Source organism: Manis javanica, chromosome 16, assembly GCF_040802235.1.
Source record: "Manis javanica isolate MJ-LG chromosome 16, MJ_LKY, whole genome shotgun sequence".
Taxonomy (NCBI): Eukaryota; Metazoa; Chordata; class Mammalia; order Pholidota; family Manidae; genus Manis; species Manis javanica.
The window spans coordinates 26,711,740-26,731,185 of record NC_133171.1 but is presented as its reverse complement, the minus strand read 5'-3'; the positions used below and the strand labels follow the sequence as shown (position 1 = coordinate 26,731,185).

General features: G+C 37.0%; 1 protein-coding gene across 6 annotated transcripts in view; it reads left to right on the top strand.

Moving 5' to 3' along the window:
• The window catches only part of SMAP1 (small ArfGAP 1), a 165,819-nt gene that overhangs the window by 97,027 nt on the left and 49,346 nt on the right, over positions 1-19,446 (top strand). For 3 of the 6 annotated variants that reach the window (XM_037012622.2, XM_073224480.1, XM_037012623.2), the window contains 3 exons: positions 4,390-4,475; positions 10,168-10,243; positions 19,036-19,116. In XM_037012622.2, coding sequence (XP_036868517.2) covers positions 4,393-4,475; positions 10,168-10,243; positions 19,036-19,116 — 240 coding nt within the window. In that variant the 5' untranslated portion in view covers positions 4,390-4,392. The remainder of the gene's footprint in view (positions 1-4,389; positions 4,476-10,167; positions 10,244-19,035; positions 19,117-19,446) is intronic. The other 3 variants (XM_073224482.1, XM_073224481.1, XM_037012624.2) reach the window with 1 other exon arrangement.

The following is a 19,446-nucleotide window of genomic DNA, read 5'->3' as shown; positions in this document are numbered from 1 at the left end:
CTAATCAGGAGAAGGTCTCCGCAGATGCCCTGGCGAAGCTGCGTCTGGATAGTGATTTATTTTGGAAGAATGCAGGATTAATATAGCCCCCTCTAATTATTTTATTGTTTTGGGGAATGGGAATTATATGGACATGATACAGTCTTCAAGGGGTACAAAAGGCGTGAAGTGAATAGTCTCCTTCCCATTTCTGTCCCTTGGTTACCCAGTTTCCCTCCACAGGAACAAACATATTAATCAGTTTCTTATATATTCTTCCTGCAATATTTTATGCATACATACAAACATACAGGTAGTGTATAGTTTAGCTGTTTTCATATCCTTACACAATAATAATCTTTTGACCTGGAGGTAAGATTCTTCTCCCCAACCCCCAATTCCTCTGAAATTGGGCAAAGGGTTTTAATTTACATAGTTTTATCTTTCTTCTTCCAGATATAACATAGACATGTAGTATCCTTCAATTACATACTAATATGTAAGATTGTATGGATTATTATTTAATATTTTGTTTTTTTGCCACTGGGAATTTGGAAAATCTAATTGCTTCCTTGTAACCTAATCACTTGCAGCAAAGCAATTAGTAATCTCAGTCCTTTATTTTGTAGCTGCTCTTCTTTTTTTCCACTTACTCTATTTTTAAAAACATTCACTAAGTCCCAAAAGGCAAGTCAGTGTACACATAAAAGTTTATGAAAACTATTCAGATAGCTCTCTGAAATAGTTCTTTAGTATGAATTTTACTTTAACAATAAAGGACCTGTTGACCAGGTACTTATGAGTATCTGAGGGAGAAAGTGCAGTAAACCCTGTAAACACGGATAGGAGGTAGGTCCTGAGACAGAGGGAAAGGGCACAGAGGTGATGGAGAGGCCCACTGCGCCATAGTTCTTGCAATGGCCACTGATCCTGGACTGGACCGGACTTGGCTTTCATTGAGCGAGGAGAGAAAGAAGCGAACCCCAAGGTAGTGGTATCACCTAGCTGGATTCCTCAGAGGGCTCTGCTGTCCAAGATTCTGGAAGATGAAAGAAAGGAATAAGTTTGACAAGTTTTATTCTCAGGAGAATGAATCATTAACTTGGAATTTCAGGTGGCCTGTCATTTATCGTGCTATTTCTGACTGTGACTTAAACTTGGGCATGTTTTGTTTCTCTCTGTTTCTGTTACTTTTTATCTTCACATTTATTTCAAGGCTCTTTAGTAAAACTGTTTTTTCTGTGCTCCTCAGTTACCTTTTTTTGGACTGGAGATGCCTTATTGACATAAAACTGATTTTTTTTTAAAACATACACAGTACTATTACATAAAAGTAAAATTTCCTATTGCGTCTGTTTGCCTACTTATTGATTCAGCCTGTTATTTTTTTTGTTATGGTTTAAGTTATGTAAATCCATTAAACAAATGCCAATTAAAACTTCAAATTCTCTTCAGTCTTTGTAAAACAAAAAACTTAGAACTCTTTTAGAATATAGATTTACTTTTTTTAGTGCAAAAACTAGGATGGATGAAATGTTTTCTACTTAGAAAGTTTCAGGTATAGAAATACTCATCTTTGTTAGATTGTGATGACACTATGTTAGCCCATAGAGGCTTTTCAGTATTTCAGTTCAAATAGTATTTTTGAATTTTAGTGGTGTATGAGGCTTTGGGCCCGTGTTATACTCTATGTATACTGTAACATTCATTGTACTGCCCAGTAGAGAAACTATAACCTCTTTGTGCTTCAGTTTCTTTATCTGTAAAAGGAAAACTGTGCCTCTAAAGCAAAGAGCCTGCTGTTGTAAGTCTTGCAGGACATAGTCCCCATTTCCATTGGCTGCAGCCTGAGATACCTAAACTGAGGTTGGTTTTATCAAGAGTTAGGTACTCCTGGAGTATTAACTCGGGTCTGTTACTTAACCTGCAGCTTCAGTTTCCTTTCCTGTCAAATTAGGGTAATAAGGCCCAAATCAGGGTTTTCTAAAAATTAAAAATGGCATACACACACACACACACACACACACACATATGTGTGTATATATATATATATACACACACATACACATACATACATACGTACATATATATACAATTTATATAATACATATAATGAATAATACATATTTATATATAAAAATATTGAGGCTAATGCTTGCCATTACAGTTGTTAGGCTATTTTCATTATTTTCTTGAAATTACTAGACAGAGTTTGCTGTTCAAGGCCAATGGAATAAATCTTCATGTTTTATAAGACCCTTAATTGTAGTGTCTCGAAACTTTGAGGATAACTAGTTTGTACCATATTCCTGTCACCTTCCCCAATTCCAGCTTCTGTTTTTTTCTCCCCTGGCTCTAACCATCTCCAAATTGCTTAAGCTTTTATCTCCATGATCCTTTCATTACTGACCTTTGTTCCCCTCTACCCTCTTCTATTTTAGAAACCTAGAAACCCCTGAGCTTACCAGTGTGTCCACTCTCCTTGCAGAATGACCTCTCCGCGTCTGTGGTGTCATTGAATCCTCATTTCCCCATCCCAGCTACCAGACAAACACCATGCACCCGTACCCAGTCATTGTCGGCAGTCGTCTCCTGTACAGACGGCTCATTATTTCACATCACTTCTCCCTCAGGGATTTTTATACTTCTTTTTCCTTTTCCTAATTGTAATAGCATCCCTAGAACAGCATTAAATAATTTGGTGTAATGTACATGCATGCCTTTATCCTAATTATTTTTTATTTTGCCAAAAAAAATTAATGACCTTTTATATAAAATATACACAATCATATTCATTGAATAAAAGATATTGCTGATTATAAGAAGCACCTCCATTTTATGGACTAAAAGAAAAAATGAACAATTAGAGGATACCATCAGTTGTAAAATGATTTCTTATTTCATAAATGTTAAATGTGAAGAAAAATGTAATTAAGGATCAGTGAAAGATGGTACGTATAGTAGGTACTGTTTTTATTAAATTTTTGTTAAGTAAACATAAATGTTAAATAAAATGGAAAATATTTTTTCTTCTTTCAGAAAGAGTGAACTATACTGAAAGTTCCTCGGCTCTTCTCCCTACACGCAGAATCACATGTTAGCTTTACTTACACTGACTTCATGCTAGCACGCGTCTTGATGTAGTAGAGCCCTCTTGACCCTGTACTGTCAGGTCACCTTACACAATTCTTTTCTCCCATCTTTAAGACTTCTGAAGCTTGGATTTATTTTGCCTTAGCTCCTGTTTTCTCTCCAAAGCTAAATAACAAAAAGCCTTTAATTCTTTTTTGGTTTACTAGTTCTTATTTCCCAGCTCCCTATTACTTCCCTTTTTCATTGTCTCTAGAGGAATAACTTGGAACTGTTTCATTTACTCAAGAGTGTACTTATTTTGAGGTGGGGCGGAGGAGACATCTAGGCGTGAGTGTGTATTTGCATATCTTGAGTCACTGTATCTTTCATTTGAAGGAAGATGGTGTTGTGGACACTTGAGGGCTACAAGTTAAGGTCGACATCTGGTAATCTGTTAAATCTGGATTGTCTTCTTGGGAGAGCGGGAGTATGTCTAGGAAACCAGGAAAAAACCCTGATCTTTCTGTCATTTAAACATTTTAAGGAACTCAAGCTGTATGTAAATGATGTAAAACAGTAATAGAATAATGTTTTGTTTGTAGACATTAATTTACCTCCTAATGTAATAGAATTCTCAGGAACTACTGTTTGCCTAGTCCTTACTCAAGATGATACTAAAATTTAATGGTTGAAATGATTATCAAATTATTTATGCCTCCTGAGTAGTGGTTCTTACTCTTGAGGTGTGTAGATTTTAGAGAGAAGGTCCTGTGAATCAATGAACTGAACTTGTATGTAAAGTTTGGCCACTGGGCAATTTCTGTAGGGAGAGGATCCATAGCATCGCAGAGGTTAATAACCCCAGAGAAATTGATCCACTCCTGCAGAGTTCTAGGTTGGTGCTGTTTCTCTTCTCTGTGCTTTCCATTTGATCCCGCAAGAGTATTTAAAGCTCAAAACAAAGAATATTTGATCTTTAGTTGTTAGCCTTGGAAATGGCAGTGTTATTCAAGTGATATATTTAAGACAGTATTACTGCCCACAAACTACCAGGGGATCCACTTTTAGGAAGTACTGGATATAAATACAGATGGTATTGTTTTCATAGAAAAAGACATTAGGGAACTATGGATCCACAGATGTTGAAAAAATGTGAAAGACTAAAAAATGCTTCTGTTCTAAACTTTAATAGTTATAATTTAGTTTTCTAAGGAGAATATATATTGGAAATAATAAATGTTCCTTGATTTTTTTTGTATATATGTGTGGGTGTGTCTAGGAATTACTTTTTAATGTTCATATGAGTAATGAAAATACTTGATTTTTTTTTAATTACAGTGCATGCAAGATATGGGAAATACTAAAGCAAGACTCCTCTATGAAGCCAATCTCCCAGAGAACTTCCGAAGACCGCAGACAGATCAGTATCCTTTGAAATTTCTTTATTGTGGGTTTTAAAAGAATTAACTCATTTTCAGTTCATATTTTAACTGGTTAGTTAGGAAGATGTGAACTTTATCATACTGTTGTTCATTAAAGATAGAAATTGATGTGCCCTGAGCTGTGCTTTGTTTAACACATGGTCTGCATAGTGTTGTTGTGTAATTATTACTAAGTGTAAAATATTTTGACTGATTCTTCTTGATCGATTGCCTATTCGTGAATGGAGAGTATATGTTCTTATTATTTAGGATTATTGATTATTAGAGATTTGATTTGTGAGCATCTGGAGTGTTTTTAAAAATAATTTCTAAAGAGATTTTCTCTGATCACCTTTATGTAATTATATTTTTACGTGAAGCAGTTTGGCACATATAAAAGGCAAATTTCATAGTGTAGGTAGAAGTGCTTAAGTAATTTATGCTAATATTTCTGTTGACATTTCATGTTTGTGAAAGGTCACAGCACAGCGTCTGCTTTACAGATCTGCCCTTACATACACAGATATTTCCTCACAAGCATTTTAGTCAGAATGTTGTTTTTCACATTTGTTAAAGATAAAATCATTGATCGTATAGTATTTCCCCAATTCATATTGAAATTTGAGAAAGTAGCTCATCAAAATTGTGTTGTTCTATAATCAGATTATCTAATTATTTGTAGGTATTTGTGATTCTGTCTGAAGATGACACTTGCAATTTTGACAGTAGACTAGTTTCTTAAAGATCAGTTATATATTACCCATAATGAAAGTGTGAAAAAACATGACATTTTAAGGTTTTGATGTGACAAGTTTTATGGGGCAGGTGGCAGAAGAACCTTCTTTTCTAGATTGTGAAGGGTTTTCAGTACCTTACAGAGCGGTTTGGATTTCATTCCATTGGCCCAAAGAGTTGGAGGATTTGAAAAGTCACGAAGGCTTTTGAAGTTGCTGAAACAGTAGGAACAGTAATTTCTACCGCAAGGAAGAATAGTTGGGAAATCTTGGAATCAGAGAGACCGTGTGAAATGTTTGTATAGCCCTGAAATGAGCAGTGTTGAAGATATGAATTAGATAGTGGCATTGAAAACAGACAGAAATGCATTGAGAAGATTGGAAAGGAACTGGGGAAGTGGGAGCAGCTGGGTTAGGTTAGATTGGCTTTGTTCCTGAAGAAGACGCTGAGATGACCCCAAACTTTCAGCTCAGCTGAGGTTCTTCAGGTCAGGTAAAGCTTATTCTGATGAGAGAAGGAATTCAGCACCAGATAAGTTTAAGGGCCAGAAATGGAAGATAATGAGTCATGCCTCACTACTTCAGGCAGCTCCAGGTGTCTGTTGGACATACACGTGGAGGTGCCCATTTTGTAGCTGGAAACGTGCATCTGGGCGGTAGAACAAAGCAGGAAATCTAGAGTCACTCATTGAGCATGCAGGCCGTAGAGAGGTGCTGGGTGAACTTGCTTGTACCTTTTTTAGGAATTGTTTTATTGAGAGTCTGGGAAATGCTGTTTCCCTGCCCCCCTGGAAGGTCTGGGGCAGAGCCCGGGGAGCAGAGCGAGCTGGAAGGAGAGTGGCAGGGCAAACACGCGGCGGCCTGCACGGCTGTTACCGGCGGCTTGCTAGTTGCCTTCATTCATTCCTCTTCTTCCGGCTCCTCACCCCCAAGTCTGAGTTGACATGTAAGGGTCCTCAGATTGAAGACTCTCCCTTTTCTGGAATTTGTGTGCATGTATTTGGGGCTTAGTTGGGTTTGAGTTGGGTTTTGTGGACTTCTCTCGACTATTACAGGGTAAATTACTTTACTTGAGGTTCTCAAAATTTTGGGTAGTGACTCTGTAGGTCACTTGGTGCCTCGCAGAGGCAAGTGGCTTCCACGTTACTTAATCTTTGTCACTATGATTCTGTGCTGTTTTCACATAAGCCTTGAATATAATCAGGGAAGGATAATATATAGCTTCTTGGTATCCTCTTATAGTCACCTTTTCTATGCATGTATGAGTTCATTTTGCACATGTTGGTAGGAATACTGTTTCTTAAGTAATTACCACCAATTATATGACAACCTTTATAGAAGTAAAAGATTGATGGGCCAGTGAGTTACTAGTCCTGGTATTTTTGCTGATATATTTTTAAATATTCGATCCTTATCTAAATGTTGTAGGAGAGATGAGATTTTATAGTGAATTGATTAGAGTCTGGTATCAGTCTAAACCCTTGACCCTTGACCCGGTGAAGATATAATGTTGAAACCATAGCCATGGTGGCTTTACTGCCTAGAAATGGTTGGCTGTCTGCCGAATACTGAGCTTTACATTTTATGTACATTATCTTTTTTAATTCTCAAAATAACCCAGTGAGATAAAGCATAATGTTTTAATTTGGGGGCCGGATGGATAGAGTGGAATGCTCAAAGAGCTGTAAGAAACCTCCCAGAGCCTCTAGCCTTCCCCTCCTGAATAAGGCACTTGCGTGTTACTCAGTGACGGTAGTCTTGAGTAAAGCCAGTGTTGCCACATTTGAGCTTTGATGACCTTTAAAAAAATAGAACTGACTCTTGAATGAGGCGATTAGGGTCGCAGACTCCGTCATGCTGTCAAAAATGTGTGTTAACTTTTGACCCCACTCCCACCCCAGTTCAGCCTGCTGTTGACTGGGGATCCTTACTGATAGCATAAACCGGTGAGTGACACATACTTTGTATTTTAAATGTATTATATACTGTATTCTTACAACAAAGCAAGCTAGAAAAAAGAGAAAGTTTTTTCAAATTGTCACAAATCTCCAAAAATTTTCCAATATTTTTATTGAAAATAATACATATGTAAGTGAACCCATGCAGTTCAAACCTGTGTTGTTCAAGGTTCAACTGTAGATTGGCATATGGTTTGGGATTCTTTGCAACTAGATGATAAGGTCCATGTGCAGTTTCAACTTTGGACTATCTGGTATGGTATTTTTGCCATTGTTAGCTCAAGCATGCTTACTTGATTCAACCTAGATGTTACTTCTTGTAAAGTATATACAAATTGTCGTATTTATGTGAGGTGTTCACCTCTTTCTATTCACAAAAAGATAATCTCATATGTGACAGAAACTACTTAAAGAGGGATTTTGTCCAAACAAATATGAGGTAGACAGTGACTACTAATGTAAGAGTATAAGATGACATCTCTTGGACTGTGAGACCAGCCCCTTTTCTAATGTCATACTGTAGCCTTAAAAGAATTTTTTTACCTTAGCTATCAGAGCAACATCTCTTTTCTCCTTTCCAATTGATTTGGAGGTTTTATTTGGGAGACTAGTAAGAAAATCAGTCCTCCTTTTTTTCATAAATCATTCTAAAGCTCAGTGCTCTTAGAAAAGTCTAACATTTCTGCGCTTTTTTGGATTTAAATATTGTCTCATCCGTAGAGGCAGTGGAACCAAATTGAGTAAAACTCACATAATATGGGACTTCACTGCATTCTTAACAAGATTTGTCACTTTTTAAAAGCTTTACAGTTACTCAAGTTATGCAGAAGCCACAGTGAGAGTGTAATGTCTCGTGTGGTTAATTATAGCTGCATGTACTAGTGCATGACAAATGATAATGCTTTACATTAAGCCTTTCATTATTGTGATATTTCGTCTTATCTAAAACTTTAATTACTTCAGTTCCGTGAGATCTGTTGTGCACCAAAGCTAATGAGCAGCTCTTTTCCTTTGAGCTTTTCAGAGTTTTACTGCTGTCAGTGGTACTTGTCTGGAACTGGAAGATTTTGCTTCTTGGGAGTAAAATGTTAATTTAATTGTCTTTTAAATGATATCTCCAAAGAAGGGGAAAAAATATTAAATTGCAAATACATATGTGTTAAAAGATAGACCAATAGTAATGAGATTTCCCTGGGCTTGTAAAATGCCATTTGTTTGCTTTGAGGACAGGCAAATAAAGTGCTATGCAAAATGCTGTGCCTGTAGATAATGTTTAACTTGTATTTACAATCATGAGCAAACTCAAATTTAGTCGATTTACATGTGGAACAGTTTGAGTAAAATGACATTTTGCATTTTATGAAAGTTTTGGCATATTTGTAGTAGTTTTTGGTATGAAATTGGCTGCCAAAATACATTTCTAAATAACTCTTGTGGCAACTCTGGGTTATTTCACTTGAAAATGTCTCCAAGGCTACTTTGAAAATGAAGGTGCCCTCCAAATTTGACATTCTTCTCTAGATTTTAAAGCATTTATTTTCATTAGCAGAAGTTAACTGACTGACAAACGAACTCCTCCTGACCAGTAACATTCTGAAAAGGTGGGTGTCAGACATTCCTGATTTCATCTTTACTCCCTTGTACTCTAGATTCCCAGAGACTTCTAAACTTTCTGCTGTGCCAGTTTTAGTTTTGAAATGGCACCTTCATTATAGGTTGTTAATTAGGTACAATGTCTTTCATATATTCAGGCTGTAGAAAACTGTCTTAAAAATAGCTTTCCATCATTCAGCTTACTTAATAAATTGAATGTTTTAGATTCCCTGTCTTATTTGACTTCCCTGGCCTCCTTTGAGTGCTTTCATAATGTCCAACTCTTTAATATCTCCTGTATATTGGTCTGTCAGCGCTATCACCTGTTACCTCGGTTGTCAATTTAAAAGGCTTTTATTAACTTATGATAAGGAGTTATTGACTGAAAATCTGTTGTTTTACTGCTTCAGGTAACTTTTCTTTTGAACAAAAGGATGTCTTAACTTGATAATCCAAGGAGAGATTGTATTTCAGTGTAATTCAGTTCTTTTGTAATTCTGTGTATTTTACATTATGCATTAAAAAGCACTCTCCCAGGAAGGAACCCAGAGCATTACCTGACTACCAAAAGGGGTTCCTGGCACTAACAAGATTAAGAATTCCTGATGGAAGATTCCCCTTTGGGGTGGAATACAATAGAGCAGTGATTGACAATGTAAGAGAAGTCATCTACTCCGGGTAACTCAGAACTCTCATATATCCCACTAGATGTGGCTCTCACTCTTTCAAACTGGTAAGGCTAGGCCAGCCAACTTCAAAAAATTAAACACATTAACTTTAGTTTTAGCTTCTTGATTTCTCCATTCCTCAGCTTTGCAAGAAAAAAATTGGCCACCATTTTTCTGTGACACAGAATCACCTGTGATCCAAAACAGAGACACTCCGGCATGGTAGGAAAGAACTTAACTATCGAATCACACTTGCTTAATCTTTCCAAGTTGCTGATTCTTCATCTATGATGCGGAAGTAATAATATGCACATGACCGGGTTTTGGAAAGAGTAAAGGAAACAAACCGACACAGTGACACAATGTCTGGTACATTGTGGGAACTCTGTGGGTATTATTTTATGATACTGAAGATCTAAAATGAACTTTAATTGCATTTAGAGTTTGCTGGGTTTGGAGGGCTGGAGAATATGATGGAAGTGAGAAGTGTGGTCACTTTTCTTTCTGGAATTGGGTTGGGTGATTTTGTTGAATGAGGAAAAATTCCTGGAAGAGATAAGATTTTCTTTGGCAGAAAGAAAAATAGGTTACAGAATGTAGTTGCAAAAGTAGTGTGAGAGGAAAGCGTAGACTGGGGAGGAAGAAAATTGAATTTAGAGTCTAGGCTTTGTGGACAGGAATGAATAAAGCAGACTGTACATGTCACTGAACTCATGGTTTTCCTTAAGTTACCTGTTTTCAGAGCAGTGGAATTTTTCATCAGAGATAAATATGAAAAGAAGAAATACTATGATAAAAATGCTATAGCTATTACAAATGTAAGTAAAACCTTCATCCCTGTTACCAACTGATGTTTGTTGAATAGATCTAAACTTTTATTTTTCATTTTGCAGTACAGCTCAGTATGCTAAGTACATAGTTTTTAACATTTAAATATTCGTGTATTTTGTCACATAATGATAATGAGCTCTCACGAAACAGAACTCTTGATTCAGAAAGGAGCATATTCTAAGAGTCTAATAACTAATAAATGTTATTTATTACATTAATTCTATGAAATTTATAAAAAGATAAAGCCACTAACTGAAAAAGAGGACCAAGAAAATTATTTCACAAGATTCTGAAAATGAATGGAAAAGAAAAAGGCAACTTTGTCTTCCCCTTAAGTTCTTTGGTGATCTGTCCGGTCATAAGTATATAAAGACGTGGCACTTTAATGGGTTATTATCAAGTACTTTGATACCTAATTGTTGAGACCTTACTGTAGTGAACAAATATGGGGTTTTTTTTGTTTTTTCCCCCGTGATTAAACTTTACCATCCCAGATTATTACAGTTTAAGGCTAATTGTCTTTATTGTTACAGTCATTGTTTTGGCCATTGATTCTCAGGTCAGTAAGCAAGCTATAAGCAATATAATTGTTTGCAGAGACAATAATTTCATCTCATTTTACATGCAAGCTGGGTTTTCCTTTTCAGTCTACATGAAGAAGCAATGTACTAAAAAATTCAAATGCTAACAAAGTAAGGACATTTTAATATATTGTCTTTGACCATGAAAGAAGCTTGTTTAAAAATGTTTAAAGTATCATTAATATATATTTTGGAACAAAGTGCCTTTGTAGAGTTTATGTTGCATTTACAGTGGATGTAGGAGAGGAAATCTTTGAAAGAATGATACAATTTGACAATAATGAGAATGATATTCATAATATCCATAAAATTAAGTTTAGTTATAGCAGTTATGAGAAAAGGACTTTTAAAACATAAGTAACATTTTTATGTGAAATTTTAAGAAATCATTTTAATACATTTTATAAAGCATACTGCTTTATGTCAAGTACCCTTTTAAAAAATCCTAAATATTTTTGTTTTTTATTGTATATTTATAGTATTTTATTTCTTCTTGGCAACAATTTGGAAATTATATAGTAATGTATAAGAAAACATTTGTCTTGGATGATACCTGCTGTTATGGAATTATGTATTTTCCTTATATGCAATAATGGTATGTTTAGTTAAGAGAATTCATTCATAAAGAGGTGTGTTCTGGAACAAAATGTTTAGCATCAAATGTCATGATATCTCTAACTCATTTTTAAATGGATCAGTGAAACCTGGTGACTGTCTTTTGTGTGTGAGTGTGAGAGCCCACGTGCCTGTAGAGAGAGAACAAACATTGCGTAATGTTAACATTTGATGAATATTTGTGAAATTTATAGAGGTATTCTGAATTTTTTTGCATTTTTTTGTAGGCTTGAAAATAAAAATTTCATGGTAAAAGGCTATATTCTTGAGTTTGTAACTGTATAATGAAAATTCAGAAAAGTTCACAAAAATCCCATTTAACCCAAAGGAAAATGAATTCCACCTATTCATTTGTAAGCAAAATAATGATTTTTTTAAAGTTTATATTCTAGCAAATTAAAAGTATTTCTTCCTCTTTTATGGCAACCAGTGTGCAAGTACTCATATATCATTAAGAATTACATTATATATTTAAATCTATAGTGTCTTTTCTTCAGTAATATATTGAACATTCAAATAATTTTTGATCACTTAATATTTTAGTCATAGTCTCCTGGGATACTTAAAGACGACATAACCTTTACTTTCAAAGAGATTTAATTTCATAGTGGGAAAGAGACCAGGTTAAAATAATAAAACCTAATGTGAGACAAAATGCAAGTATTTTATATCTCAGGCACTTAAGGAGCACTTGGGCCCTCGCGGGGCTACCCAGGGAGGGGCGGTTTGAGTGCCAGCTGCACTCTGAGGGGCGCGTTTCGACTGGCTGGTGACCTGGGTACAGCTTGTTACCCCTTATTAAATGGCTCCAAATTGTTTTACCTTTATAGTTTTTATGTCCCCTCCTGTTTTAAGCTGTCATTTTTTGGTGTTGCCAGTATGTGTCACTACTCCTATTTTCTTATTTTAAATAAGTGTAAGGGTTTCAATGTGACCTTGTGTTTCTCGGAGGCAACAATTTCTCAACCTTTAAAAAAAAACACTGATAAGTGTCTTGCCCTTCGGAACAGACATTTCATAAATGTTGTTGCAGATACAAAGCAATAAACTACAAGAAAACAGTGGCAAATACTTTTTGGCATTTTTCTAAAATATTTCCCTCCTGCCTCCCAGGCCACTTAGTGTGTCCGTGAGCTAAGCCCCAGGGGGATCCAGCACGCAGAGTACGACACAGGTCAGGGTGCTGCTTCCTCCGTTCCTAGGGATTTGCTTGTTGTGAAGAGTGGCTTCGGTGAACACTTAAAAAATACGGTGTTTGGTCATATAAACGTGGTACTTCGAGAAATCAGGGAGGGTTGTATGTGCTGCTTTTATGGAGGGACCTTGTACAAGCCACATGTTTTTGAGGCTGTGTGGCACTAAAAGAATGAATTAAGGGAGTGGGCTTAAAAGGAAAAAGGAAAGTTCAGACAGAGAAAAAAACAAAGGAGAATATTTTCCCAGTAGAAATATACTTGTACTCTAATTTTTACTGGTTTATAGCCTCAAACAGCAAAAAGGTGTTTTATTTCTTCTGCATCTTTTAAAGCAACTGCACGGTGCTGGGTACCAGGGTGGGTGTATCACATCAGCCCGCATTCCCATCAGCCTTCAGTGCTTGCCTCCCTCGCTCCTGAAACCCGCACTAGCCTGTCATTTTGAAACTAGACAGGGAATGCACAGAGCGGCTGTTGAAGTTCCCTTGGATTGTTCCTTCTCTTATTTATTCATTTAGTCATGCAACAGACAAATGTTATTGAATGTCTACAGGGCACTGAGATTGAAATAATACAATCTTTGTCCATTACTCTCGAACAGTATCACCATGTAATTAATAGCCACGTACAGTGAGCTCTCTTCTGAAGCAAAGCAACCTGTGGTAACTATTGTAATAGAAGAATGAAAGTGCTGTGGGAACACATGATTTCGCTGGCACTAATTAATTTCCATTGGGAGAATTCTTAAGAGAAGTACGTTTCAGATTATGTTTAATAGAAAAGTAGGATTTCCACAGAGAAAATAGGCTGAGTGTTGCTAATGCAGAAAGGACATTCCTGGCTGAAGGGACATTTCATCCCATCTGTGCCAGAGCAGGTGAGTCTGGGAGAGAGTTCAGGCCTGCTATCTGGTGTTTGGATTGGTGAGTGGTCCGCAGGACCATCTTGTCTAGTGAGTGTTGAGGAGGGCTGTTGGGGGTGGGGAGCTGAGCAGGACAGAATAAGGTTGAGGCAAGAAATCTTAGAAGGCAAATAGGGGTGGTATGGGGTAGTTGAATGCCAGATTGCTCAGGATGTTCTACTTTTTTTGAATAAGGGATGATTATTGTATTTGTTTTCTTTTCACCATTTAGCATATTGCTGGAAACCTAATGACTTAAAACAACACAGTTTTACTGTCTTACGGTTTCTATTGGTCAAGAGCCTGCGTTTGTGTTAGCTGAGTTCTCAGCTCAGGGTATCACCAGGCTGAAATCGAGAGTTGGCCAGGGGTGCAGGCTTATTTGAGGCTCAGTGTCTTCTTCCAAGCTCATGGTTGTCAGAATTCATTTGCCTCTGGCTGTATAACTAAGGTCCCGTGTTCTTGTTAGGTATTGGATGGGGACCACTGTCGGTTCCTGGGGACCCCATCAGGTACTTGCCCGATAACCCCATCCTCTGACAACACCACTCGCTGTTTACCTCTTCAGGACTAGTTGGATGTTTGCTCTCACACTTCACATCTCTCATTTCAGGAAGGGCCCAGCCCCCTTTAAGGGCCCATCTGATTAGGCCAGATGCACCCAGGTTAATCTCCCATTTGAGTAATCCATAATCAACGCTTTGGTGATCATAATTATATCTCCACAGTTACTCCACCTTTGTTATATAACAACCTAATCAAGGGCATGAATGCATCAAATTCACAGTGTAGAGAAGGGCGATATACAGCTGTATACACAGGGGCAGGAATTACGGTGGCCGTCTTACAGTTCTCCTTACCACCAGGATACAGGGTGACTGCCCTCTCTGGTTCTTAATTGAATAGTGGTGGGGAAATTAGAAAACCTTTACAGTAATTTGTCCTCTTTGTCCTCTTCCCTACTCCTTAACCAACAGTGCTTCACAACTGGAAGCACAATGATAAAGTGAGATAGAAGATCTTGCACATTTTGAATAGATAAGGTGAAATTTGGCCAAATTGGTCTTTTCCATCAGCAGCTTGTCTCTCTCCTGTCTCCTTCCCTCTCTCTCTCTCCCTCCCTCATATATTTCCATCTTCATATTATTCATTTTCCATCACAGTGATCAAAAACAAGAAGAAAATCTGCTAGAACAGTAAAAAGGAAATTGAGTACATACTGGAGCTTGCAGCACCCAAAGATTTTAATTCTTCAGTATGAATTTCACATGAAATTACTTTTCCAATCAATTGCTATATAAATTATTACATAAAGGTTTAAAAATGATAAAATTTTCATTTGTTTTCTTTTATATGTGAGTACGTGTGTGTATATGGAGAGAGAGATATTTAGTAAAACTAAATCCATTATTTCAACTTAGAAATTATTGTAAAAACAATGTATATTATACAGCAATAAAAATTAGCACTAGTAATTAAGCACTGCTTACAAGTAACTGACAATTACATAATTAGTTCACATACATGAGCAGTAATTTCAAGGCAGTGTGAATTGAATGAATTTTAGATGTAACAGTTACATATATTTTGCAAGTTTTCCAGAATCTTACTCAGTGACTTACCCAAAGATTTTAAAATTAGTGTATTAATATTTAGGTTTCCTCCACTTATTCAGTGGCTGTGATTACTTAGTAAAGTCTATCAAAGTCTTTTAACCCTCCTACTGATTAGTTTAATTGATGGTATCTTTTGCATGATATTTCTGTTAGTCCAGTAAATTCAGCTTTTGTATCTAATACATGCCATGAAATGTAATTGATATTGGGAGTCATCTTTTTTTAAATGATTTCTGGACTTCTGAAAACCTTGAGATTCACAATATATTGAAAGCTAATGAGACGTCTACTTGAGAACTGCCATGTTAAAATCTCCACATAGAAAACATTCAAGAATTTCCAAAATGGTTTTGAAGCAATCTGTTGCTAGCAATTAAGCCATAAGGTATTTTTCAGTGATTATATATTTTTCAGTGTTTGGGAGTATCAGATATTATTGCTTGATTATTCTGTTAGATTGGTATTTAAAAATTCATCAAGACAATAATGTGATCTTTTCTTGTAAAGATAGATGGATATTTTGCCTTCTGGTTCTCAAGTGAGCACACTGGTGTCTCTGTAACCCTAATACGTTTTCAGAGTGCATTTGCTCACCTTGCCTTGGTGGGTGGGAGCTGGAAGCCTGTTTTGCCTGACCAGACTTGGTCTGGCAGGAGGGGAGTTGGGGCAGCTGCAGTGCTCTGGGAGTTTCTTCACGTGTAGTGGACTTTGGTGGCAGCCTGGAGAAGAACCTCTGGGCTTAAGAATAATTGGAGGACTGACTCTGACTCATTTGCTCCTGAAGAGTATCTTTATGGGGCCCTTCTGCATATGCTCCTGTGGATGGAGGATGGGGTGGGAGCTGAAGAGAAGTCAGTAGGGGACCTTCAACCATGATTGCTGGATTTGCTGATGCCGCTAATAATTTCCATTGAAATTTTCCAGGGTCGAAGTCTTGTCCTCTTTCTACATATAAAACAACTAGAATCCAGTGAAAAGGAATTAGTATCTAGTTATAAAATAAGTTCTGAATGGCCCGTGACATCTCAGACTTAACCGATAACTTCTCAGATTCCAGAACAGTGCTGGCAAGCCAGGGAATCGGGTCAGTGGCAGCCGCTGAGCCGGGCTTCCTCTTGGTCCTGCTTCTGAGACGCTCTGCCCCTCCTCTTTTCCTATAATGTTCAAAAGTAAGGAGACTTGTTGAATGCCAGGTGCTCAGGGTGGTGAACAGAATAGAAACAATGTCTCAGAGAACTCCAGTTAAACAAAGAGTACTGATAAGTAATCAGATCTTTACAAGATAGCGTTGCGATGACTTGCCATGACTTCTGCAATAGGGAACATTATAGAAGGTGCTTTGGGAGCCCCTCAAGTGGCTGTTTCACTCAGACTGGAGGGGTGAAGGAGTACTTCTGGGGGAGACAGTGTCCACGCAAAGTGAAGGGATGAGTAGGGACTAAGAGGAGTGTGGATGCTTCATGCAGAGGCGGCAGCAGAGCAGATGGAGAGCTGGGAGAGGAGGTGTGTGCGCTGGGCAGCGTGTGGCCAGGGCAGGGAAGGGTGGGGAGTAACGCCGTGACACCTGTGGCCTGGTTAAGGAGTTTAGACTCATAAAAAAGTGTGTGAACGACTTAAGTCTTGTAAGTAGGGACGTGCGGTGATCAGTTCTGCATTTGAGAATTTCATGTCTGGAGAAGAGGGAGACCTGGGGCAAGGAGCCGGTCAGGAGGACTGGTCCAGGTGGCCGTGGGGGTGGTTTTGAGAGACTCAGAAGAACACTCAAGAACACCCAGTTTTCCTTGCCTCTATTATCTTTCTCCTTCCCCTACCTTCTTTTGTTTTCCCCCATTTGTCTGTGTTCTGTAGTGTCTCTTGCTTCAGTTGTCAGTGTGTTGACCTCTGTTTCTTCATTCCTTGCTCACGTAAAATGTATACTATTCGACTTTTACAATTTTAGGTATGATTTATGTACAATGAAAGGCAGACAATTTAAGATACACTGCTGTGAGTTTTGACAACTAAGGGCCCCTGCATAGCCACCGTCACGATCTGCACACACACCTTTCCTCCTAAGTGTTCCTCTGGGCGTCTGGCCTCTCACCCCAGCCCAGGTGGCTGGTCTGCTTTTCATCACTGTAGAGTATGTTTGTCTTTCCAGAGTTCCATGTGAATGGTATCATACTCTGAATGCTCTTTTGTGTCTCTGGTTTCTTTCAGTATTTGGGAACTTCATCCCTGGTTTTGTGCATACTGTTAGACCATTCCTTTTTTATGGCGGATGGTGGTTCAGTTTATGGCTGTACGATTGTTTATCCATTCACCTGTTAATTTGTCCATTGACTTTACTACTGCATAAGTCTTTTTCTCCCTAATTGAAACATAATATTAAAAATTTGTTTTGGCATTAAAATGCTTTGTCAAATTAAAATATTTATTAAGTAATTTTTTATTCCTGATTGAGTTTTAAAAGTGGCCAAGTCAGTTTATCATCTTCTCAAAAGGAAAACAGTTATAAATTATCTTGAATTAATAGCTCTGATTATAACTAAATGCCCATATCCCTCTTTCATGTTCAGCTTTTACATGAATTTGGGCAAAGAAGTCTTTGTGATACAGGTTATTATCTCAAGTGGTTTTATGTGTTTTTTCTTAATCTCTTGTTTTTCTCTATAAAGTGGCAATTCAAGATTTCTAGCAAGTAAATGTCCAACAGGATAAACGAAGCTTTGAAGCCAAGCTAAATTATGTTGCAGTTTGACTTTTTAAATATTTTCTTCTATGTGTATTTTCCATTAGGAGTCATTAAATGGCTAGTTTGCACAATTATAACAGAGACAATAAATGTGCAAGGAAAAATATCCCTAAAGTTTATGGTCCTGAGTTGTGATTCGAGAATTACAGCCATAACTAACTTAATAACAAGCAGATTGAAGGTGGACTTGTCATCTCACAATGTTATTTTGACATTACATGATGACCTTTCTATAATAGCAACTGTTATTTTTAAAAATTCCTCATAGGCACTGTTGATATGATAGAACAATATAGAGATGTCAGTTTTATGGCTTCAAAGATCTGTGCATTTTGTAAACATATTACACTTATAGTTTGGCAGTACAGAGATCAGGAAGAGAATGCTTCCATTAAAGTGATCGACTACGCGTGTAGAAATTGGGTTGGAAGACGTGTGAAAGGCTTTTAGATGAAATCTGGTTTTGTGTATAAATTGCCTCTACTGCATATATAACTCTCATAATGCTTCGGGGTAATTTAGCAAGTACAGCAGTGGAAATGGTCTCTGTGCAAACTGATTTTAAAGAAGGAAGTGTATAAATGGCTTTATGATAAGTCTGTCTGCTGCTCAGCTGTTATACTGCATTAATCAACTCTTCCAGCCTTCTTTCTATTTTCTTACACAGTTGATTAAAACTTTAATTAACTTTTACTATTTCAGCTGTTTTACTATCCATTCTTAAAACAGTTATAAGTAAAAATAAAAACTCATTTGTGCTTGCCTGCTACTTGGAGCCATGTGTCTTCATGCCTCAGAGCATTATTATTTCATTAACCGACTGAAAGTGAACCCTCACGGAAGCTTAATTATTTTTCGAATCCTTTTGGTACACTCTTGCCGAGTACATTTAACATTTTATTTAATAGTGAAATCCATTTTAAATCAGATACTATTCTTCAATAAATACTTTCACTTTTAGAAATTTCAGATGGGCATTTTAAAAAAGCAGTACTTTCTTCTTGGTGCCTTATTTTCCTCTGTTAACATACTTCTAAGTGCTTCTCTATCTCAGAAATGTACGGGGTTTTGTTTCTTACCTGTACCTATCAATTCTGATTACCTTCTTTGTGTTTTTTTTTCCTCCTGAATTCCAGATTTCCTCCTCTGATGCTCCTCTTCAGCCTTTGGTATCCTCTCCTTCTCTACAAGCTGCTGTTGAAAAAAACAAATTGGAGGTATGGTAGTGTTTAGCCAGCCACATTATGTAGCATTCAGTGGTCAGTTAACTTCCTTTCAGAGTGTGCCATAATTTGGGAGTGCTGTAATAGTTGTTTACATTTTAAATGGTCTCCAGTATTAAATACATTAAATATAACACCTTCTAGAGTATTTTCCTTTGCTACAGGTAGTTTTCATGGGCTTGATGTTTAATTTCAGAGTGACCGATTTACTGATATCGTAGAGATATCTCAACATTTAAGAAGCAATTAGTTTTTTGTTGTTTTCATTGCTACCTTATACTTATAGGAACTTTTTAAGTAGTTGCTGTTGAATTCCATGATCTA